At 35.4% G+C, this 19,799-nt stretch overlaps 1 protein-coding gene and 1 long non-coding RNA gene across 36 annotated transcripts in view; one reads left to right on the forward strand and one right to left on the reverse strand.

Moving 5' to 3' along the window:
• The window catches only part of Khdrbs2 (KH RNA binding domain containing, signal transduction associated 2), a 570,923-nt gene that overhangs the window by 377,164 nt on the left and 173,960 nt on the right, over positions 1-19,799 (forward strand). The window contains exon 7 of one of the 34 annotated variants that reach the window (XM_021259406.2): positions 2,141-2,309. The exons of the other annotated variants lie outside the window; for them this stretch is intronic. Within the exon in view, the coding sequence (XP_021115065.1) occupies positions 2,141-2,173 (33 nt within the window). The 3' untranslated portion in view covers positions 2,174-2,309. Of the gene's footprint in view, positions 1-2,140; positions 2,310-19,799 lie in introns of those variants that run through there. 34 annotated transcript variants of the gene reach the window in all.
• The window catches only part of LOC110349511 (uncharacterized), a 70,822-nt gene continuing 53,192 nt past the window's right edge, over positions 2,170-19,799 (reverse strand). Inside the window, exons 2-4 of one of the 2 annotated variants that reach the window (XR_015448902.1) lie at positions 3,840-4,630; positions 2,928-3,071; positions 2,170-2,306 (exon numbers count right to left, since the gene is read on the reverse strand). This is a non-coding gene — a long non-coding RNA (uncharacterized LOC110349511). The remainder of the gene's footprint in view (positions 2,307-2,927; positions 3,072-3,839; positions 4,631-19,799) is intronic. The other variant, XR_015448903.1, reaches the window with a different exon arrangement.

Genomic DNA, 19,799 nt, shown 5'->3' on the forward strand with positions numbered 1-19,799 from the left:
TGGAACTCTTTTGGTAATATTTAGGACATCTCCCAGCTCCTTGATGAAAACCTCCAACCACAGAGAATTCATTACCTCTGGAAACGCGTTGATAGATGTTATGGTTAGGGACCTTGGTTAAGAGGATGTTTTAAAAGCACGCCACCTAGTGGGAGACAGAGTTAGTCCATAACCAACAGGACACATCCTTGCTCTACAGAGCTTGACTTGCTTTATCAGAGGTCATAATGCTCTTCTCTTCTCCCTTTTACAAGATTTTATACATGCTAAAGGCAGAAAGCCTTTCTTGAATGTCCTTGAATATCCTTGCAGTTCTAAATAAAGTACCTGGTGATTGTATTTGGATGAAACTCACAATATTTTTGGAAATATGTTATACAGAGGCACACTAACATACACATTTTGTATGAATATTAAATGAATGACAATCGGACATAGCATAGACTGGGACAAATAGAGACTGTGCATGCTCCAGTACAGGGAGTTATCACTGATGGCTATGGGTATTTCAGAAAATCTCTAAGAGAGTAAAGAGAATAACCACAGAAGACTGATAATAGGTATAACTTTGAGAAGGGAAAAAAAAGGAGAGAAATTGTGTCATGCAAAGGGTTTCCATGGTGAAAGTAGAGGAGTGTTTTAAAGCAAATCTAACAAATCTGGGAGAATAATTTAGTGAAACAAATTTCATTTAAGGGAACAGTGGAAATACTGCAGGGCAGGAAAATAATACAGGTTTACAAATGACTTCAAAGGCTGGTAACTTTACTTCTTGTAGAAAAATCCACCTGAAGGTTTCTGAACAAAAGCTGAGCTAAGGTTTGGGGAAATTTCATCATCCTCAGTAGTTCAGGGTGTATTGGAGAAGAGAAGAAAGACAGGGAAAAGGCTTTAGGACATTAACAACAGTGAGACTTCCTGAGACATGGCCATAGCAAGGAAGACAGTCATGGGATGAACGTAGCAAGGCCCAAAATAAAGTGAAGGGTGACAGCAACCGGCCAGTGACAAGTGAGTGCCAGATGAGTGCAGAGAGGCCGAGCTGAGTTGGTCCAGTGCATGGGGAGGGTATGCGTAGGTGTCCCCACCTGTGAGAGAGGCACAAGTAGTCTGTGTGGTATTCCTTTGGTTTGGGGGAAGGTCATCTGTTGACTTAAATATGACTATACTCTGCATGGAAATAAACCCAGGTGTGTAACCATGGCCCTGGGAGGGAGGATGGGGCTACTGGGAGAGAAGCTGTGTTTGCATGGGATGGGTGAAACTGTTACTGGAAAACTCTGTCCCTCACCTCAGCCCTGAAAGAGACCGCTGGGTGGCCCCAGGTCCGATGAGAATGGTAGTGGTCTCTAACATCACCAGGGACACCTGCAAAGCAGAAACTTTTCAGAACTATCTGTTACAGCAGGATTTTCTCTATCAGGGAAGCTAGAAAAAAAACCCTGAATTTCCTTCCTCTCTATAGAAAATGTTATAAAACCATTACCATATTAGAAAGCATCAAAAACTTTGCCTGCAAAAAACTGGGGGGAAAGCATAGACATCTTTTAACTAACAAAGCAAAAGTATATTTTCTTATGGATTATATGATGTTTGTAGAATTTCAGCTTTTAGAAATTTGCAACTGGTTATGATTGCTTTTCTCATTCAAAATCAATAGACCATTTATGACAACTCAGTATTCATAATTTTATAGTCTTTTTAAGGAGAAATCCAAAATTATATAATTTTTAGGCCCCACAATATTTTAATCTGCCCCTATATAGAAAAATAAAGGCAAAATTTACAAGAAGATATGTATTGGGGTAGGGTGGAGCAGGAAGAAAACTATATAATTTTGGATTCTCCCTTTAAGAAAAAAAAATTACAACCAAACTCACCTTAGGTACACAAAATAGTTTCTATTTTGTGAAGGCATAAGTCCAATTTTATTTTTAAATTACCTCATATTTCTCCAGAGGTTAGTATCCAGACATGAAAGAGGTGTATGAAGGCACAATAAAGTGAGGAGAGATATAATTGAAATTCAGTTCAATGCTACAAGAGAAATTTTGGCCTGGAATAATCAATCATGTTAACCTAATTTATAAAATGCATTTTGACAAATTGAGAAGTTTCTCTCTTCATCTGTCTCACACAGCCCATCGGCATTCCAGCCCATGCTGTCATCTAATGCAGACTCAGAGCCGTCCTTCTAGTCATAATGAGGAAAGTAGAAATCCACTGGCAAATCTGTCGGTACCCCTTAAAGTCTCGTGAATGAGATCAGGTTGCCAATCTTCAGTTCCATGGGTGTGGAACATTTCCTGACAGGAGAGAGAAATTGGTATTAAATAATAACTAAAATCAAGGCTTGTGCCATTTTTGTGAAAGGAAGGACTGAGTCTGATCTATAAGGCATTCTGAGGGAAGCCACATGTGATGCTTTCTGTGCAATACCGAAGAGTCTTCACCAAAAGAGGGGAGATTTTATTACTCTCTGGATTTACTATTTGTATCCCATTAAATATTCTTGGAATTTCATGCTCTAGTCTTCTCTTATTCAGACTAATTTACTAGGCTCTTGTTTCTTGAAATGTAACTAATATTGAAAATAAGTGAAAATAACTAAAGATAATGAAATGTGTTTAAAACTATATGACAGCGTGATGTTATTTTGGTTCTAATGTTCATAGAAAGTTAGTGGCATTTAAGCACTATCTACATACTCATTTATCTGTGCAAATAATAGACAATGTCATCTCTTAAAATTACGGCTCCTCTTCCTCTGTTCTTGAAGTTTGAGTGAACCATCCTTCTTCAAACATGATGTTGTAAATTTTAAACAATTTTGGAACAGATGGAGATGCTTCTGTTGGCAACAGCACTCGGGATTGTGTTCAAAGCTGCACCTGATAATTGCAACGATGACTAATATCTTTGCTTACATTAAAGCAAGAGAATAGTTTTCCTCTCTGTGCGTTATGGAGATGGCTGCTTGCTGCATATACCATAGGCATTGAAATTTCCTCCGGGCTCAGTTAGTACATTTTAGGTTCTGTTATTTTCTATCTCTGATTCATGCATATGACCTAAGGATTAAAAGCAAAAGTGAGTTGACCTTGGATATATTTGCATAGGTGTATTTCTAAAAAGCCATTTGGAGCACAAATTAATGGCTTTTATTTCTTCTGAGTTGATTATAATTTTGACCCTCACTGAGAAGTTAACATCCTATATGGAGGAACAAATCATACCTAAGAATTATAAAATTCATTTTTTCTTTTTTGTTGATTGAGAAGCATTGTTCATTGTGCTTTGACAGCAATACCCTTATCATTTTCTAGCAAGGAAAACTTAATTAAATACACATTTTCTATGTAGTGAGACTGTCACTGGCTTCTGCAGAATGCCAAAGAGGAATAGTTAAATGGGATTGAGTTTTTCCCATATTGTAGTGCTCTGCAATTATGGATTCCCCATTCAGTAGAAAATAAAGACTGCTAAATCTTTCTGTCACACAGATCGTGGGTGATGTTTATTTTGTATAATATCTTGTGAGCCAAAGATTTTGCTGGGAAGCTACAGCTGTTCTTTGCAATTACTCTTAATAATGTCCAGATTTGAATTAAGGTTATTTCTCTTCATGTTGATGATAGAAACCTAAGTTTCCCTTTATATGAAACCTTATTTTGCATCAGTTTGATAGAAAGACACGGGAAGGACCTTATCTACCTTGCATTTCTTAGAAACCAAGTAGAGGGTTTTTCCTCACTCTTCATCTTCCAACAAGTGTTTACATTCACTCTCCTGCAGCACCTCCTGTTCGTGAACATTCACACAAAGTGAATTGCTCTTACCTTACGCTGCATGGACACCAACAGAACGGAGAGCTGATAGAAGGCTTCGGGTGATGCAATATGAGCCATTTGTTCTTTAGAGTGATCTCTCTTTCTTCTTCTCAACATCTACAAATAAGCCTGAGACCTTCCTTGTCTTTTCTATTCTTAGTGTAGGGGAGGAAGAATCTTATGTAGGAATCAAGGATTGTGTAACATAGAGAACAAGAAAAATTTTGCCTTTAATTCTTTCTCTGGTGCACAAGTACTAGGTTGTGAACTATTTGAAAATAAAAGCCGATGCCTTTTGGTATAATTTAGCCCATGCTGTAATTTCTGGTGGCCACATATAGCAATGTCTTTGATTAAACAGAAGCAGGATTTATGCCTTTGCAGAATTAAAACAAGTCAAAATAGGAACTGATGCCCACCACTGGTCTATTCTGCTGATCCACCCAAGTCCGAATCAGCAGTTGGCATCCATTCTGGCTGGTCAGGTTCAAATCCGATTTGGTGCCTAAGCCATGCCAGCCATTAAATGTTGTAGCTCTTCATACCATTGACCTTCTACTGTAGAAATGGACTGTAACAGATTTTCCCAAGTAGGCAAATTAAGTCAACTAAATTTGGAGACTAGAAGGATATTTTTGCCAAGCCATTGGGGCAGATCTCTAAGGTGGGTGGTCCCACTGCACGAAGACCTTTGTAGTACAGAGCTAATGGTGTTTGTGATTCAGAACTCCTAGTCCTCTGACCACCATGATGTGGATCTTCTTCGCAGTCTCTTTCCAAGGGCTTCAAGTGTCACCCATCTGTTGAGAGCAGAACATATTCTAATGGACCTCATCAATCCCTCTCCACCACTTAGGCCGATCTCTTGAATGTAGATGGCCACTGTGCACTTACAAATGTCATGAAAGGTCTTATCCAGGTGCTAATTTAATGTTGAAAAAACTAAACAAATCATGTAAGAGCATCCTTCCCCCACATGTACCACATCCCTCCCTCCCTTCAAAGATTGCACCAGAATAAGGAATTACCATTGTGCAGACAGGAATAAAACACACTGGAAGACAGCAAGTATACCCCGAGGTAGGCTGGAAAAGGTTTTAGAAGGTATTGGGGGGGCTTTAGTACATTAAAAGAAAAAACTGGCTCATTACTCATTAGGAGGAACCAACTGTCAAGTGTATCACTTTGGTTTTGTATTTCAAAGGCTTGAATTCTAAGCAATGTATCTGCTAGAGAACAGAATTAAACACACACAGAGCTCTGAATATAACGAAGAAAAAATATATTTCACTTCATGTCAAGAACTTCTATGAGATTTTCTTTTACATACCAAAATACAGTCTTCAGATTTATATGATAGAAAACAATAATTTTCATATATAAATTAAGACAGTGAATATTACCTTAAACTAAATCTACTACAATTTAAATCCCCTCCACTACGATTTCAGCTTTCATCTCCAAAACCTTTTAAATCTTTTTCTATTGACATCTTTGTTTCAGAGTCCCCCATTACATGTGGACTTTTCTGTTCTGAAAATACCTCTCCTCTTCACACTCATACATCTGAACCTAGGCCCAATTTAGGATTTCCCAAGTTAGGATTCCTCCTGATTTGCCTACTTCCATGTAGGTGAGCTTCAGAAATCTAAGTCATCTTTTCCTCTTTCTTTGTCTTGTCTCAAATGTTAAATTCGTATTTGTTTCCTTAAAATGCTAACTGCATCGAGTCACTTCTTTGTTAAAAGCATCAACCTCTCCTTCTGGTGTAAAAGATGAACTTCAAACTTCTTACTTTTGTATGTCTAATAATATGAGCAGATGAAAGGAAGTATTTTACTTTTATGAGCTTGCTTGCTATTAAGTAATATCTTTCATTTCTGAATGAGATTTTGTCCAAGAATAAAAAAAGAAGAAACAAGAGAGAAAACCTCTAAATTTATACAGTGACTATAGTTAGTACCAGCTTTATAGTTCTTAGTATATTAAAATACATTGTGCTCTCAGATTCAATTTAATTTAATATCCATTCTACATTATGGTAATTTCCACCAGCAGAGACAACATAGTACGAAAAAGGTAGCCAGTCTTATTATATACCTATTCTATGTTAAGGACTTTACATACATCATTACACAACAATAATAAAGGTAAGAGTAAATCCTTGTTTTTCCATTAAGGAGTTTTAGGTTCAAAGAATTAGATCAATGATCAGTCACATAACCTGGTGGCAGACTCTGGCAGGTTTATTTTCAAAGTTAACACTTTATTGGATATAAAAATATAAAAGGCAAAGACTATGGCTTTAAAAGGGCAACAGGTAAGACCCTGCTGCAAAAACAAACAACTGCTCACAGGTATGGAGCAGAGAATAATTTGTAAGGGATACTGCAGATGCATCAATAGATTTATGCTGATGTTTTCTTTATCTCCCTTATTAACTGTGTATATAGTAGTTATGAAGCCATCTGGAAATTCCATTAAACTATACACATCTGTAATGCTTTTAAGTTGTTTTTCTCCCACTTAGGGTGAACTGATTAAGTCCAGTGCTAGACTAAAAATACAGGACTGCAGGGGAAAGCAGTCAGTAATCTTCTACATTTTAATACTCAGCACAAAAAAGGTCTAGGGCAGTTAGATATACATTCAAATTCTTTAGAAGTTTAGAATATTGAAAGTAGCAACCAAAACAAGACTGATAACAATAATGACACTGTAATCCAAGCAAAACGTGTAATTGAGCACTTACTATGATCCGAACACCTTGCAGTTCCTTATTTTGACCATTTAGTTTTACAACAATCCTATTATATTGGTATTGTTATCAATTGACAGTTGGGGAAACTGAGGTTTAAAGAAGGTGAGTAACATTCCCAGAGTCAAGCTCTCCAGTAACCTCGCAAGGCTGGGATTTATCAGCTTGATGCCAAGAATGAAGTTCTCGGGGCCTCTAGGCCAGACACTGTAGTACTCGATACATGGCCAGTGCTTGGCTGAATGCTTGGCACATGGATGCAACTCTTCATGGTGCCTGTGGAGATTAAATGCTGTCACCATCTTAGATGTGAAAGCAGGGAGAGATTGAGTAGTAATCAAAGCAGTCATTGAGAAAAATGCCTGGAAGGGTTTCATAATTAAGTTGGTTATTAGCGGGGACTGGCTGAATGTTTGTAAGACATTTGAGAAAAGATTTTTAAAGGAAGATTAATGTGGCTGTGTAGGTCACCAGGCATCAGAACCAGTAGATACCTGGGGAGAAAGCCACAGGAAGTCTATGGAATGGTCTAAATAAGTGCGGACAAGAAAAGAGAAAACAATGGGAAGGACTATGGAAGCTGTAGTAATTAATTGGACCAAACTCTTGAATTAATTTTAGCATTTTGGTCATTGTGCAAGCCATTTGAGATAATCAAAAAATAAAATCCTACTCAATAATATTATCTTTATCAAATGTTTCTTTGATATAAATCATGTTTCTCAATTCATCCTTATCACAATGAAAGTTTCACTTTACAAAGCAGGATAATTATTTATAAAAACATAACCTTCAAAGGAGATTTTTAAAAGAATTAATAAAATAATAATTCTCATTTACTATAAATAGAATATGATGTCATCATATAATGAATAAAGATTTATTTTCAGCCAAATGTTTGAATTATTTTCTGAAGAGATATTTTAAGTGTAATATAAAGGTACCAAACTTGTTTTTACACTATTTTTCAGCAGCTCCTATCTCCCAAGGCAACCTTAGCCCCTGCTCCAGGTGCATAACAGTGAGGAGCAGGTGTTTTTCAAGGAAGTTTTACTTTATCATTTGCCGTGCATTACTTCTCAGTTGGCAGAAGCTCTGCAGCTTCCAGGGGCAGCGCAGGCCTATACAGGTGGCAGACTCTGAGGGAAAGACCCAGGCTGACTCACGGAGAAAGTGCACTGTGGGTAAGGCAGAGAAGAAAAACCATGACTTCCTGATTGCTGAGGCCTCTTCCTAAATCTCCAGAGAATTTCCTGTAGGGCATGTTTGACCAATCCCTGATCTCTTGTGTGTATTTTGATCTCATGACACTTGTCATAATCAAATTTACAAGGAATATATTCATGCAATGATGGCAAAAGGAAGCCCCTGAAATTTTGACCTGGTGAGTTACCTGAGGCCACTTTCTCCTCTTCTGATAGAGGCTACATGCCCAAGTGGGACAAAGCATCATCTAAAACCATGTGGGATTTACTCTGTGAGATCCCAGAGTTGGCAGTTTATATACAATTATTTTCTTGTTAAACCCCTTCACCTTTTAAATTTAAATATACATATGTTATGAAGCAAACTGCCAGATCACTCACTGCAACAGCTGAATACCATTGAAGAAGAAAAGCTCATTTTCCACAGCACTCTGAAAGTCTAGGTGGTGGAGGCACTGTGCAGGTGTCTTGCTGAATGATAAATGAGCCTGGGTCCCCATATTTTTTACAAGAATGTAGGTACAGTAATTGCAATATTCTATAAAGCCACCTACTTCTGATGATGAATTCTCCTGTGTTACCTCACTGGTAGTACCATGTCCTGCCATTTGTAATAATCTAGTATTGTAAGCTACTGTCAGATAAATATTCACACAAGTGCACTACTTGTTTTCTCCTGAAAGAACCTGCTAGCCATCATGTTTTAGACAGACTCCAATTTAACACATCCTTTAAAAAATGTATTTGGCAGTAAAAATGTTGTAGAAATTGATCTTTTTATAAAATTTAGCACCCTAGATTTGACATTAAGGCCACTTAGAGGCTTCGGCAATCAGTAAGGCAGAGAAGGAACAACTGAATTTCAAGGTAATGTTTTGGAGGCCATGAAGTGAGTGATTGGAAGATGTTGCGAAGCCTAATCTTTCTAGTTGGTCATTTATTTGTCAACTACTTCTGCTTTAGGATAGTCCATATGTATAAACAGATAAATAATGTTCTCATCTCTAGCAGTTTTTTTAAATCTGAGGAAAATACCCCTGAATCTCACTACCCCAACTTCAAGGAATATCATCGGGAAAATCAGAACTGTGCAGCAAATAATAAAAAGTGATAAGTAAATAAATAAATATAATAAAGTAATTATTAAATTTAAAGTTGGACAGTTATAACCAAATGTGATAGTTCACTTTCAGAAATAAGGTAATATATGGCTATTATGGGTCAGGAGAATCAAATAATTATGAAGATGAAAATGCTCGTTTGCATTTTATGGCTGTTGCAAGACTGATTTTAATGGCGTGTCAGAATCATGACACAGTTCTTTAGAAAGATAGAAGCAGTGCTTCATGCACTGTGGAGAGTCCCCTGTTCCAGGCTCACCTGCACCCCAGGCTGTTCATCAGAGCAGAGACTGAGCCGATCCTGGCGGCGCAGGCTGTGATTTCGGAAGCGCATTACCTTTAGGCGAGAGCGGGATCTGAGTGAAACAGATGTAAGGGACCTTGCTGACTGGCACCTGTGACAGGCCGAGAGGTATTTTTGTTGGTTTGCTTCTGCTTTCACTCTGGGACTGGCCCTTCACGGATAAGCATGATTTCCTGCTCCATCTGCCCCCACCCCATCCCTCACTTCCTGCTTGGAGAAACCCTGGACCTATTTTTATTTTTGTCTTTTCAGTACTGGGGATTGAACCCAGGGCCTTTGTACTGAGAAAAAACTCATATAAATGAGTCAGTTTCTCTGCATTTAGTATAAAAGTAATATATAATCAAAGGCAATTTTCCAAAAATTAAAAATGTAATAGTCTCATTAGCTTAGTTGCTTTCGTGATTCTTTATTACTATGAAAAGTTTCGTACATATAAAGCTTTGTAATGTAGGTATATAAATTAAAGCACTTAGTACTCATAAAATGCACATAAAACACACAGATTTAAAAATGTAACATTACAAATCTAAAACCCACTTTGCATCCCTTTGCATTTGTATTTCCTGTTATTTCCCTCAAATATAATATCCTGAATTGAATGATAATCACCACCTAGTTCTGTTTTTGCTTTTACATATATAGGTAATTACTGATACACAAACAATTGTTTGAATCTTATAAAAAGAGACTTAGTATTTTCATATTCTTTTTTATAAGCATTTGGATTATTTTAATGGGCTTGATTAACTTTTTTTTTTTTTGGTACCGGAGATCAAACTCGGGACCTTGAACTTTCAAGGCAAATGGCAGAACCACTGAGCTAAATCCCTGACCTTCACATTCTTAATTTTAGAATTGAATCATGTTGAGGCATGTTACAGTAACTCGTTCATCTCCTCTGATGAATATAACAGAATTTTAAAACCCATTTAGATTTGTGTAAGTATTGGGACAGGCTCTCAGTTTTCCTATGTAAAGTCCTTTTGCCTTCTGGCTGATGCTGAGTCATAGGAAGTAAAAATGTTCAACTTTTTGAAATAAATTATACTTATACCCTAAAGTACATACTGTATTATTATAGTCTTTATTACTGCACATCCTTGCCAACTAATCAAATACGAAATCAAATTGTATTGTGATTTTCATTTGCATTTTTCTATTACTAAAGAGATGTGTTATATTTTCATGAATTTATTGGCTGTTGCTGTTCCTCTTCTGAGAAATGCCCACTGGGTTCTTTTCTGCTGAGTTCTTCATAGTTTGCATTTCTGGGCTCTAACATTTAGTCATTTACATTTATTTTTAAAATCACCCACTGCTCTGTGGTGGTATTTTCACTCTCTTTTATGGAGTTTGGTGAATAGAGGTTGTTATTTAAATTTGGTGGAAGTTTTCAGTTTTCCTTTTACAGAATATGATTTTTTTTATAAAGGATAACTTCCTATTCTGAGGTCATGAAAATCTCCCAAAATGTATTTTAATAATGTTACTGTTTTTCCTTCCACTATAATTTAGAAGGAAAAGATTTTATGTGTGGTTTATAGAGACTTTTAGGTTTCCTTTTTCTGCCTCATGGCCAATGAATACATCAGTTAACAGACTGAATAATCTTTTCTTTCCCTGCAGATATGAAAACCAATGCAGGCTTTATATATTTGTATTTCTCAGCTCTCTGGGCTCTGTTTTCTTTCTGCAAACACATATGATGCTAACTTAATGGTCATAGCTTTCAACTGAGTGTCCCAGTACTCATGCAGGGTCCCTTGCTCTCTGTTTCTTCTGGGAAGTTGGGGGGGTCATTTACCTTCCCTTGACCTTATTTTCCTTCACATAAATTGAATTAATCTATTATTTGGAAAGGTGTCAATATATTTATGACATTGAATTCACTGTCCTGTACATATCTCTATGTAGCTGTATTTCCTTTCAGTGATGTTTCTTGTATTTCTATCTTTCACATTTTTTTACCTTAATGACTTAGTTTTATTCTTTTAATATATTGTAACTTATATTTAATATAATTATCCTAAATACTTTATTGGATAATAACTTAATTAAATTTTGTTCATTAATATAATCATCAGAAATACTGCCAAAAATTATTTCTAATGCAAATAATCTGAAGTTTCTTTGGGGCAATAAATCTGAGCCTACGTGTATTATGCTTAACAATGTGCACAGTCAGTACTTCACACCTCCTTTCAAATCACACAAGGAACTGATTAGTTTGATTCCCATTTATCTCTCAAACCATATACTACTATTCAGCATTCTTTTTTAATTAATGAATTTAAATATCTAATTTGTTTTCATTGGATTTTATTAGATTTACCCATTTGTTTTCTATTTTCTTACTTTATAATATGTTCTTTGGATAATTTTCTTTCTGCCTCAAGTACATTTTGTTAATAATGTCTCTAGTAGGCAGCGTGGGGCAGCAAATATACTTCAAGATTTGAAGTTGGAGTTGATAACAACACTGGAATTAAACTTTTAAATAATTTAAGGTGCCTGATGAATTACTTTATTTTTCTATCTGTTCATCTATATAATTTAAACTATATATATATATATTCATATATATTTTGTTTCTTGTTTGGGTGTCTAATACATATAAAACTTTCACTAAATTTCTCATCTACAATATAACTGGGATTTGCATTTTTTTCATTTTTTCTAGTCTTTATCCACATCCCTATATAACTATTTATTTGTAAAATTAATTTTATTGTTACATTTTAGATATGCATAATGATAACATTCATCATATGGGATTTGGGCCTCTACATGATAAATCTTGATTCTCTTCTTTTCCCCTTCCTCCCCTCCTTTCAGCCCCTCTTCCCCTCCTTATTTACAAAACTATTATTTCCATTTTCCTTTCTATTCTGTTTTCCTTTTCCCTTCCATCCTTTCTCTCTCCCCCCCCTCCCTTGTTCCTTTCCCATTGGAACTTTTTCTTCCTATTTTACAATATCTATTATACATTTTTGTCCTTATTTACACTTTAGGTTTCTCACACCTGAGAAATCATGTGATGTTTGAACACATGTGCCCAATTTATTTTACTTAATAGCATGGTCTCAAAGTGGATCCATTTACCTAGAAATGTCTCACATTTATTTCTTAATGGATGAGTAGTACTATATTGTATGAAAAAACACACATCTTAATCCATTCAGCAGTTGATGGGCATTTGGGCTGTTTCCAAGATTAAACTATTAAAATCTCATTTTTCAGATTACTATAGTTTTCAATGTAAAGATCTTTTACTTTTGTTAGATGGATTCCTAAGTATTTCATTTTTTTCAATGCTATTGTGAAAGATGTGGTTTCTTAATTTCTCTCTCAGTGCTGCTATAAATATGGTTGTGCATATATTGCTGTGGTAGGATGCCTTTAATTCTTTCAGGAAGATTCCAAGAAAGGAGATAGCTGGGTCAAACACAATGTCTACTTTGAATTTTTTGAGGAATCTCACACTCATTTCCACAGTGATTGCACCAGTCTGCATACCCACCAACAATGGAGAACAGTTGCTTTTTCTCCACAGCCATGCCAGCATTTGTTGTTGCTTGATTTCTTGATAATAGTCATTCTTTCTGGAGTGAGATGGAATCTCAGCATTGTTTTAATTATCACTTCTTGAATAACCAGTGATGTTGAACATTTTTTTTATATATTCATTTACCATTTCTACTTCTTCATCTGAGAAATGTCTATTCACTGCAGGGGCCCATTTTTTGATTGGATATTTAAATTTGGGGGAATAATATTTTAACTTCTTTATTCTAGATATTAGTTCTTTGTCTCAGGTACAGCTGGCAAAAAATTTTTCTCACTCTGTGGGTTGTCGTTTCACTTTGTTGCTGGTTTCATTTGCTCTGCAAAAGCTTTTTTAATATATAAGATCCCACTTGTTGTTTCTTTGTGATATTTCCTGTGTGATTGAAGTTTTGTCCATAAAGTCTTTGCCAACACTTTTGATTTGGGAGTTCTGCCTATTCCCTTTTCCTGTACATTTAGTGTTTCTGTTTTAATATTTAGATCTCTGATCCATTTCTATTTTAGTTTAGTACATGGGGAGAGATATGGGTCTAGTTTTAGTCTTTGGCATGTAGAAAGATAGTTTTTCCAGCACCATTTATTAGAAAGGCCATCTTTATTCCAGTGAACATGTTTGGCTCCTTTGTCAAAGATAAGGTTGCCCAGTGTGTTCATAGTTGTTTCTGCAACTTCTAATCTATTCCATTGATCCTTTGGTCTGTTTTCTCGCCTGTACCATATACTGTTTTTGTCACTGAGGCTTTATAGTATAATGTCAAATCAGAGATTGTAATGCCCACTGCCTTGTTTTTTTTGTTGTTGTTGTTTTGTTGTTGTTGTTGTTTGTTTTGTCCAGTATTGCTTTGGCTATTCTAGGTCTCTTCTGGTTCCTAATGAATTATTGTAGGATTATTTTCTCTAGTTCTGTGAGGTGTGCTATTGGTATTTTGGTAAGGATTGCATTAAATTTGTATAACAGTTTTGGAAGTATGTCCATTTTCACTCTATTGTTTCTTCCTACACAAGAAGAAAGGATATCTTTCCATTTTCTGATATCGTCTTCAATCTCATTTTTCAGATTACTGTAGTTTTCAATATAAAGGTCTTTTACTTATTTTATTAGATGGACTCCTAAGTATTTCATGTTTTTCAATGCTATTGTGAATGGTGTGGTTTCCTAATATCTCTCTCAGTGAGTTTATTATTCGTGTATAGGAATGTTATTGATTTTTGAGTGTTGACTTTGTATCCAGCTATGTGACTGAATTTGGTTATTAAAGCTAGGAGTCTTCTGGTGGGGACTTTGGGATCTTCTATGTAGAGCATCTACAAATAGTTATAATTTAGCTTCTTCCTTTCCTATCTTCATTTCTTTTCTTTCTTTCTCTTGTCTAATTGTGCTAGTTCATGTTTCCAGAATTATATTGAATAAAAGTAGTAATAATAGACATCCTTGTCTTGTTCCTGATGTTAGAGAGAGAACTGTCAGTTTTTGACCATTCAGTATGATTTTGGCTGTTGCTTTGTCATACAGAGTTTTTCTCAGATTGAGATAAAGACCATCCATTCCAATTTTCTGTACAATTTTTATCATGAACTTTGGAATTTGGACTTTGAACTTTGAACTTTGGACTTTATCATGAAGGTTGGACTTTGTGAAATGCTTTTCTACATCTACTGAGATGATCATGTGATTTTTGTCCTTGGCTCTGTTAATATGGTTTATTACATTTATTGATTTGCATATGTTGAATCATCCTTGCATTCCTGGGATGAATCCTTCTTTGTCATGCTGTATAATCTTGATGATTCACTGCATTCTGTTTGTCGATGTCTTTTTGAGGATTTTGGCACCTGTGTTCATTGGGGAGATTGGCCTGTATTTCTCTTTTTCTGGTTGGATCTGTTTCTGGTTTTGGTATTAGAGTAATGCTTGCTTCTAGGAATGATTTTGGGGGTATTACTTCCCTTTCAGTTTCATTAAAGACTTTGAGGTGTAGTGGCATCAGATCTTCTCTAAATTTCTTGTAGAATTCAACAGTGGATACTTATGAACTTGGGCTTTTCATTGTTGTTAGGCTTTTAATTTCATCTTCAATTTCACTGACTGACACTGAGTTATTTAGAATATTTATATCTTCTGATCCAGCTTTGGTAATTCATATGTAACTAGGAATCTGTCTATTTCTTTTGTGTTTTCCATCTTATTAGAATACAGGCTCTCAAAAGAGGCATTGATGATCTTCTGGATTTCTACATGATTCATTGTGATTTCACCCTTGTCATTCCTAATTGTATGAATTTAAGTCTTTTGTTTCTTTTTTTATTTTTTTTTTATAAGTTTGGTTAAGGGTTTGTCAATTCCACTTACTATTTCAAAGAACCAACTGTTCTATTCATTGATTCTTTATATTGATTTCTTAGCCTCAATTGCATTAATTTCTGCTCTAATCTTTATAATTGCCTCCCTCATATGAGCTTTGTGCTTGACTTGCTGTTCTTTTTCTAGAAGCTCAAGGTTCAGCATTAGGTTATTTATTGGAGCTCATTCTGTTTTTCTGATGTGAAAATTTACCACTATAAATTTCCCGTGTAGGACTGCTTTCATTGTGTCCCATTAGATCTGGTATGTTGAGTTGGCATTATCATTTAATTGTAGAAACTACCTAATTTCTTTTTTAATTTCATCTGTGACCCATTGGTTTTTCAGGAAGGTGTTATTTAATTTCCATGTGGTTATACAATTTTTGTGGTTTCTTTTACCATTGATTTTCAATTTCATTGCATTGTGATCTGGTAATATACATGGGGTAATTTCAAGCCCTTGGTATTTACTTACACATTTTCTATGAGCTCATATGTGGTCTGTTTTCGAGTACGTCCCTTGTGAGGTAAGAAGCAAATATATTCTGACATTGTGAGCTGGAACATTCTCTAGATGTCTATTAAGTCCATTTGTTCAAAAATTTGGTTGTTTTGATATTTCTTTGTTGATTTTCTTGTCTAGTTAATCTACTTATAACAGTTGTGTATTGAGGTCTCCCACTACTTTTATGTTGCCGCTTTTTTTATTTTTTCATGTCTGCTAATATTTGTTTTATATTTGGGTACATGTATATTTATGATTGTTATCTCTTCCTCTTGGATTTTTCCCTTCATAAGGATGTGGTGAGCTTCTTTGTCTCTCTTGATACATCTTGGCTTGAAATCCACATTTTCTTCAAATAAAATAGCTGCCCCTGCCTTTTTCCAGGTTCCTGTTGCATGCAGTATTGTTTTTCATCCTTTGACTTTCTATGGATTTCTTTTTTAGTTAAATGTGTTTCTTATATGCAACATATTGTTAGATCTTGTTTTTTGATCCATTTTGCTAATCTGTTTGGTAAATTAAGGCCATTTACATTAATAGTTATAACTAATACATATTAATTTAGCCTTGTTATTTTCCTGTTGTTGGTTCCCTTTCTTTTCCCTCTGTTTAATTACTTGCCTTGTTGATTCATTCTCTTGAGGTTCATGGAGTTGAAACCTTCATTATCTCTTCCTAGAATGTCCTTCAGAACATTTTGGAGTGCTGGCTTGGTGGTTATAAATTTCTTCAGGTGTTCTTTGTCTTAGAAGTATAAGATAGTTTTGCAGGGTACATCAATCTGGGTTGGAGATTGTTTTCTTTTAGGGCTTGAAATAAGAGTTTGTGTTGAGAAGTCTGTTGTAATTCTGATGGGCTTTTCTTTATAAGTGTTTTGTTTCTTTTTTCTAACAGTTTTTAATGTTCTGTTCTTGTATTAAATTTCTGGAATCCTGACTATTATATGTCTTGGGGTAGATTTTTTTGATCATGGCTATTTAGAGTTCTATATGCCTCACTTATCTGTATGTCAAATTGTTTTTCAATGCTTGGGACGTTTTCTGTCATTACTTCTGTGAACAGATTTTTTATGTTGTTTGCACTATCTCCTGTTATTTCATTGACTTCAATCAATCTTATGTTATTCTTTGCATCATTTAGCAGCTGTTGGATTGATGTTTTGTCGTCCCTTGCTATTTTCAAGAAATCTTTTTAGTGATCACTAACCAGAATCCTGTCTTTTAGATTTGATATTCTGTCTTCACACTGGTTCCTTGTGCTGCATATACTTTCAATAGAATTTTTAATCTCCTGGATATCTGATTGAATCTAGTTCATGATTCAATTACTTTCCTATGTTGTGCATTAATGAATTCCATGATTTTCCTTACCTATTCTATTTTTTTTTTATCTATATCTTCCCTAGATTCACTAATCATGCCCTTCACTATGGTCATCTTTGAAGTTATCTGAGATATTTTTTCTGATTTGATTTTTTTTCTAGAGTCTCATTCATCGACTTTTGTTACTAATTCAGGTGGGTGGCATTTGAATTGTTCCTCCTTGTTGCCCCAAGTTAGCCTTTGGAGAGCTTGAAGTCTGCAGTTGCCTGTTGCTTCTGTGTCTTCTAATTTTCTTTCTTTTTCTTAGTTTAATTCCTGCACAGATGCTTATAAATTATTTATGGTAGTAATCTTTATTGCTAGTATCAAGAACCCTTAGGAAATGACTACTTCCAGGTGTAGCTGGCTTTTGGATATTGAGTCTGTTGCAGGATCCCACCTCTTCAATTTACTGGGGATATGAAGTTGCTGCCTATTTGGCCTTACCCCTAGTTCTTTGGCACTGGCCTATAGTATTGTTTATAACCCTCAGGCATTCTCAGTCTTGGGATACAAGGGAAAACAACTGATTAGAACAATTATGTCACCTTGGATAAAGTAGTACAATCAGTAATAATAGGATCAAAAATACCCTAGAAAGTGACAAACTGTGGTAACTACTAATTTGCCACTTTAACTCTGTGAACAGGATTTGTAATTATATAACCAAATCTAAAACAAATCAGAAAATTGTGTACAATAAACATCCCCTCAATTTTCAATTGATTTCATTATGGGGTGAAAATTTCAAAGGTTTTAGAGGAAAAAATAGAATAGAGAAATAGCAGAAGAAAGAGGGATTAGAAGCAAGGCTGGAGAACAAGGGAAGATTACACAAGCTTTTGGAACTGGTGAAGAAGACAAGGAAAAGAAAGAAGGAAGAAATGGAAACAAGAACAGAATGAAACAAACAAACAAAGAATGCTTGAAACAATGTTCTTACTCATATAAAAATAACAATAATCAAAAGAAAGAAAAAAATAGAAAAATTAAAATATTAAAAATAAGAAAGTAAATAAAGGAAGAAAATCAGGAAAAAAAGATGTGCACTTCTGGGCATGTCTCTGCTGTCAATGGTAGACAGAAGGGGCAGACAGAACCCAGATCCATATTGATTGATCCCAGCATGCCAGCAGTAGAATTACCTTGGTGATGGATAGTCCCAGCAAACCTGGGCCTTAGTTCAGGCTGCTTCTTATTTCTGGCTGTTAAGCTGAAACCCAATTTGTTCAGCCTGCAGCACTCCCAAGTGACTCCTGCCAGCTTGCACTATGCTCCCTGCCAATTTGAATTTGGTTCTGCCTCACCCCTATGCTAGGAGCCACTAGATGGATCCAGCCTATAGCTGCTCTGAGCTCAGAGTACAGTTGTCTCCTCTCCAAGATGGCTACCAGCCAATCACCTCTCCTTAGGGATATTTGAACCCAAATAACTCACCAGCTGCTGAAGTCTGCAGCATCCACTGCTTTGTTCCATTGGTGCATTTTTCTGTGGAGGCCTCTGGGTTCAGCAGTGGTCACTGTGAATCTGCAGTTTTGAGCCACCACTTTTATGCCATAAGCAAGGACTCAGGAAGAAAGTGCCACTTTCACCTCACTCCTCCACATTGTGGTCCCTCTCTTCACTCTCCTTATGGGCTCCAATTCTTGCTTCAAATCCTTCCTGGGTCCTGGGGACCAACATCCCTTCTTCTTTTCTTCCTTACCTCACCATATTCCAGTGTCTGGATTCCAAATATTTGAGAGACTGTTTCTCTGCTGCTTACCATTCTGCCATCTATTTTGGGGTTTTTATTGAGACAATCTCACTCTGTAGTCAGGCTAGCCTTGAACTGACTATGTAGCCCAGCTTTGTCTCAAATTCAAAATGATCCTCCTGCCTCAGTCTCCAGAGTGCTGGGTTTACAGAAATGTGTCACTAGTCCTGGTTTACAACTTTATAACTTTAAAATTTTAAATTGCAATATATATGTAACTCTATGATGCGTTGAATATTGATCAAATGGCAAGTGTGTATCATTCATAGTTTCCCAGAGCGTCTGGCCAACATATAACTCTTACCCAGACATCAGCTATTATATGCAGCATTAAAATGTTAGAAATTTAGAGATGGTACATTGTTGAATGTGAAATATTAATGTTATATTTCTATTTGAACTGATTTCCTCAGCTATAAAAATAGTATATTTGATTTCTTTGAAGACTTCAATACAGCAAAATTTTAAGTTTTATGAAGTTTGTATGGCTTTGAATATGTTGTAGAATTGATACAATAAAGTAGGAGGCTACTGTTTCTAAAGTCAGAGATTTTTGTGCAATATATTGCAATAAATAATATAGTGTAAATACTTGGTTTTCCATATAATTTGAAGCTAAAATTTCAGCTAAAATTCAGTTATAGGGGACATATTGGTGGTAATATACAGAAAAAAAACTAGTATTGAAAAACAATAAATAATCTATAATGTGCCAGATTCTGAATTGCTTGGTTGGCAAAAATGTAAAATAGAATAATATTCAATATCTAACAATATATCCTTTTATGATTAAATTTAGCCCTTTCAGGTCATAAAGGAATAAAAATATTGGATTACATTATGTTACTTAAATTTTTTAAAATTGTATGAGAGATAACATTAAGTGCCTTAGATACAAATAGTTATAAAGGGAGATGTAGAATAGAAAATAGGAATTATTGCTCTGAAAAGTTCATTTCACTGTATCAAAGATAGGAAAATCAGCAAAATAAGTCCAACTTCTTGACCATATGACTATTATAAATCCTTCAATGGAGTACACCTTG

Source organism: Heterocephalus glaber, unplaced genomic scaffold (genome assembly GCF_053883595.1).
Source record: "Heterocephalus glaber isolate CG9 unplaced genomic scaffold, H.glaber_assembly_v1.0 deba00000594, whole genome shotgun sequence".
NCBI classification, from domain to species: Eukaryota; Metazoa; Chordata; class Mammalia; order Rodentia; family Bathyergidae; genus Heterocephalus; species Heterocephalus glaber.